The sequence below is a fragment of the Sinocyclocheilus rhinocerous genome, unplaced genomic scaffold (genome assembly GCF_001515625.1).
Source record: "Sinocyclocheilus rhinocerous isolate Xijiao unplaced genomic scaffold, SAMN03320098_v1.1 scaffold689, whole genome shotgun sequence".
NCBI lineage: Eukaryota > Metazoa > Chordata > Actinopteri > Cypriniformes > Cyprinidae > Sinocyclocheilus > Sinocyclocheilus rhinocerous.
The window spans coordinates 221,753-227,287 of record NW_015652129.1 but is presented as its reverse complement, the minus strand read 5'-3'; the positions used below and the strand labels follow the sequence as shown (position 1 = coordinate 227,287).

General features: G+C 34.7%; 1 protein-coding gene across 6 annotated transcripts in view; it reads right to left on the bottom strand.

The window, feature by feature from the left end:
- Positions 1 to 5,535, bottom strand: part of LOC107713446 (protein turtle homolog B-like) — a 76,274-nt gene that overhangs the window by 55,898 nt on the left and 14,841 nt on the right. For all 6 annotated transcript variants that reach the window (XR_001636891.1, XM_016518929.1, XM_016518931.1 and 3 more), the window contains exon 2: positions 1,965 to 2,162. Coding sequence is in view for 5 of the 6 variants with exons in the window: in XM_016518929.1 (XP_016374415.1) it covers positions 1,965 to 2,162 (198 nt within the window). In the remaining variant the exon portion in view is untranslated. The remainder of the gene's footprint in view (positions 1 to 1,964; positions 2,163 to 5,535) is intronic.

The window sequence follows — 5,535 nt, the reverse complement described above, 5'->3', positions numbered from 1 at the left end:
GTGGTTCTGTCATGAGATCTCACTATATTGTTTGCGATTGTGATCGCTGAATAAATACACTTACTCAATCGCTGTTGTTTAATAGAGAAATAGACTACTGCAATTATGGAATTACTAGGAATTTCACTGTTATAATATTTTTTCGTTTGTTTTAGCTGTTTTCATAATGTAGACAGAGAGATTGCATAAGTCTTTGGTGTTGATTTATATAATAAAAAGCCTATAATAAATCAGTACACTAGATGAGGTCAAATACACTGTGTCCCCATTCTATTGATTTGTGCTTACTGGAGAATGTGCAAAAGTAAATTTCTCAAATGACAACAATCATTGCGATTATAATTTTGAGAAAAAAAATAATTTTTATCAGTTTAACCATTATACAGAATGACGAAAATGTGACTAATATTTCATTGACTAAAAAACCTGACTAAAATGCTCATACATTTCATTGAATAAACAAAAACAGGACAAGCTTGTCTAAATATGATAACTAAAATGTACATTGAGTAAGACTAAGACTAAATTAAAAATGGCTGCCAAAATTAATACCGCTGTACGGTTAATTAATAATAATCTTATTGCTAAAATGTCAAGTTTTCATTGACTAAAACTAGACTAAAATACTTCAGGTTTTCTTGGACTAAAACTAGACTAAAATGTTGAAACTTTTAGTCGACTAAAACTTGACTAAAACTAAATAGGATACGGTTGACTAAATATGATAAAAACTAACAAGGACATTTTAGCCCGGGACTAAGACTAAGACTAAAATGAAAATAGCTGACAAAATTAACACTAATTTGTATGTATAGCTTACTTCTGCCATTGCATAAAAAAATAAAAAAGGTAATTTAAACTTTTTATCTTGCAATTCTAAGAAGAAATGTTGGAACTGTGAGATATAAACTCACAACTGCAAGAAAAAAAAATACAATTATCCTTTTTTTTATTGTGTGTTGGAAGCAAAAAATAGAAATGCAAGATGTAAACTCAGAGTTCTGAGGGAAAAAAAGTCAGAATTGCTAGGTTTAAAAAGTTTTTATCTAACAATTCTGACATTTTTTCTCAAAAGTTTAGAGTTTGTATCTCTCAATTTCGAGTTTCATATTTTTCTGACTTTTTCTTTGAATTGTGAGAATAAAAGTCAGAATTGTTAAATAAAAAGTCACAATTACCTTTTTTCATAGCTTACATTATGTGGTTTTGTCATTTTATTTGTTTTTTATAAATATTTCTATATATAGCTTTAATTTTATTTTTATTTCAGTTTTAGCTTTAGTAATTTTAGTACTTCAACTTCAACTTTTCTGATTTTCATTTCAGGTTTCTTTTTCTGTTTAAAGGATTAGGAGGTATCTAAATTATCAGGAAATTTTAATTCTGGAGTGAACTAATCCTTTAAGTTAATAATATTTACATTTATATTTAATTTCAGCTTTATTTGAAAAGCTGAAAAATAAAGTTGAAATAAAAAAAATATATATATATATATTTTTTTTTACACTTTTGTCATTTTTATTTTTAAAAAATATTTCTGTTTAGCTTTAATTTTATTTTTATTTCAGTTTTAGCTTTAGTAATTTTAGTACTTCAACTTCAACTTTTCTGATTTTCATTTCAGGTTTCTTTTTCTGTTTAAAGGATTAGGAGGTATCTAAATTATCAGGAAATTTTAATTCTGGAGTGAACTAATCCTTTAAGTTAATAATATTTACATTTATATTTAATTTCAGCTTTATTTGAAAAGCTGAAAAATAAAGTTGAAATAAAAAATATATATATATATATATTTTTTTTAAAATAATTTTAGTTAACAATAACAACATTGTCTCAGACTATAATTTACTATTGGAAGTTCAGTATGTACTCAATACACTTAGTTGACATAAAAGTAATTGTCTTCTGTACATAATTATTAATTGGGATTAAACTCTGGACATTACAAAGATGCTGGTGCTTACCGGCGTACTCAGGGTCCACATGAGGAGGATAGAAACGGAAGTTGATGAAGAAGGGAATAGGCACACCAAATTTGAACCACTCCACTACATAGGGAGTCTGCTGGCCGTTTAGGGGGTGGCTCACGTCACATCCTAAAACAACACTCTCTCCTGCACGGGCCGTCACAAACTGGGGCTCCTCTCTCACTCCGTGGGCACCTGGACACAAAAAACACACACATATTTAGCACAGTCTAAAAAAAATAAATAAATAAAAAATAAAATAATTTTAAGTTTTATTTAATTTACTAATGAGGAAAAAATGGGGAGTGGGATCAGGAACTTTAGCAGGCCAGGTTTGAATCTGCATCCTCAGAAGCTCTAACAGCACGTGCCGCGCCATACCACCAAAAATTTACAGATTTACGTCTGCATTTTGCCACATTTGTCCCTAAAAACTATACTCAAAGTGAGGGGTCTAACAGCTCATTGTCCCATTTAACAAACATTTGTTGTTAAGACTTGGATAGTTTCCCAAACGCTGGACTTGTGAAAGTTCTCAGGTAATTATTACTTAAAAGGAACGGCCAAGCACATAATGAGATGACAAGAGGCTTATCCACGCACCTCATTGATCTCAGCTAATTCACACTTGGATGGCTTTTACAATAGAGGAGCCAGAGTTTTAGCAATCAGTGCACAAGCACGTCACATGCCTGTGGATGACCTATCGGAACGCTAAAGGTCATTGTACCTGCCTCAGCAGAAAATATATAGGGGAAATGGATTTTCTTCAGCAAGCTCCACCACAGCCATTGAGCACTCTCTCCTCTATCAGAGTTAGCATGGCTTCAGCGCCCCAATGAAGGGGAAAATCACCTCCGGGATCAAAGGACCTGCTGACGGTGCATTCTCCACCACGGAGACACTGTATGGAAAACTAAATGATTCAGTTAACAGTAAAATGTAAGAAAAAGTAGGTTACAAAAACTGCTCTCTGTCTGTCTGTCTTTCCTTCCTTACTACATACTAAAGAAAAACACTACTAGTTTTATAACATTGAAGTACCGCTGAAGCACAAAGTTACACATCAGAATGTGTTTTAGCTATTTACCAATTTAACTCTCAAGTATAGCTTACCTTAATGGTTAATTTAAAGTTTAACATGACAAAACTCATGTCTTGTGGTTCACTAGTGAAGAACTGATTGGACATAAAAGTTTGGGGTCAGTAAGACTTTAAAAGTAAGAAATTTGTACTTTTATTCAGAAGGGGCACATTAATTTGATCAAAAGTAACAGTTAAGACATTTACAGAAAAAAAAAACTAATAAGCAGCAAAACTCTTTTAAAAATGAATAAAGATAACAAATGTTTCTTGAGCACCAAATCAGCATTTTAGAATAATTTCTGAAGGATGTGACACTGAAGTCTAGAGTAATGATGCTGAAAATTCAGCTTTGCCATCACAGTAATAAATTACATTGTAAAATATATTAAAATAAAAACTTTATTTTAAATTGTAATAATATTTCACAAAATTATTTTTTACGGTATTTTTGATCAAATAAATGTCACATTGTCCAGCTTTTCTCTCTCATCACACTGAAGTCAGATTGTAAGCTCAACAAGTCAGGTAAAATGATTTTGATTGATTCTGTAGATTCAAATAATAACATCAGTGCAGGAAACACTTTCAGAAATATTTCAGCATGGCGTTTCGATCCGCATTGACAGAAAAATGCAGACATTCCAAAACCATAAATGCAACTGAACATTACGGATATCATTAGCTTTCAGTATGTTTAAAAAAATAACAACCATTTCTCAACTTTCTACCAAACTCATATGCAACTGTGATTTTGTTTACCAGTTTAATCAGCTTTATCCAGTGGAAGAGTTAATCCACTTTATTTGATTTAGCTCACACAGGTTTTGGACTGAAACAGTGCAGATTTAATCAAATTACTCCTTTCCTAAAGTAAAGCTTGCACCCTCCAGTCATGGGCCTGGGCCCTGAAATCCGCTCTACTATTGCGAGTGCAGAAGATCGCAAAGTACCACAAAGAGAGCAGCTTAACTTTAATGAGAGACCAACAGGGTGCATACTTATAAACTCACTACAATCTGCACATGACCAGGTTCACAAAGAGCATTTCAGCAAGCCGTAAATGTGGGTCAGGGAGCCCCATGTTTAGCCTCGTTAGAATGGGCTAATTGTCATATTGTAACACTTTTGCATGGTTGGGAGCGTATATACTGTAATAAATATGTTGCAAGATCAAGAATTGTACATTGCTCATTGGAATCTCACATAGTTAACACTTCACTTAGTCTGTTAACTAGCAATATAGCTATATTTAGACAGCTTCTTTTTATAGCCGCTACATACTTTTTCTAACAGTTTATATTTTTCCCCTACTGAGATCCACTTGTAATTGTATTCGCTCTCTGAGCCTTTGAATTAGAATTGGAAAACTTTCCTACTGTCCTGCCTTACTTATTGTTAGTTCTCGTCATTTATAAATATTATCTAACCTACTTCCTCCTTATTACCTCACTGCAGGGCTCCAGACTTACATATTTTATATTCGACATATGGTGGCACCAGCACCTGATTTGACAGGAGTGAGGGCCTATAAAATGAAAAATGTAAGGACAGAAACCAATAACAATGGCGATTTATTGTATTTCACAAGTAAGTGCAGTTACCAGTAATATTCCGTATTTAAGCTCATTCGAAAACCACATTCAACCATAAATAAAGTCCATGATTCTATTTTGCATTTGACCACTTAAAAAATAAACCATAGTTTGTCTATAGTATCTTTACTTTTAACAATAATATGCCGTGGTGTGGTCACACTAGATATTGAGCAGATGAAATTTCTGCAGACACTAGTCATAATTGTCAGGATTCTGGACTGTCTGTGTTGTGTTTTTGCTCCCCACGTACTTTCCATGACCCAGTTTTCCCTCATGTGCAATTATGTTAATTGTTTCATTAGTTCCAGGTGTTCCTCGTCATCCCATCCTCTAGTCTTGTGTATTTAAAGTGTTTCCTGTTTTGAGTTCTTTGTCTGGTATTGAATGTCTGTGAACGTCATCCTTGTGTTCTGTGTCTCCTGTTGGATAATTAAAGACTCTCGTTTTGGAAAATCTCCACGTCTCCTCGTTTCCTCGATCCCGTGCTCCAACGTATCGTGACAGAATACCAGACCTAAACAGTTAGGTTTAGGTCTCTGTGTGTTCCCTCAGTTTTTTTTCCCGTTGTGTCCATGGATCCCCTCCTTCGTCCTGAATACCTCCTCCTCCTGCTGGAGCAGGGGGAGAGGTTGCTCGAGGGCCACACCAGACTGTTCCTGGTGCTTGCCAACCTCTCCAGCTACCCGGACGACGCACTCTGTGCATTCTATGACGGCAGTTTAAACTCTGCGTACAGAGCGCCGTCGTCCGAGGAAGACCCTCGAGCGAATTTCGCCACCTTTGTGGAGTGGACACTGGCGAGAAATGGATCTCCGTTTCCCGCCTGTTCCCAGGAGAATCTCACCAGTTCCACTTCCGACCCAGTGCCCAGCCCACCATCTCCCCGC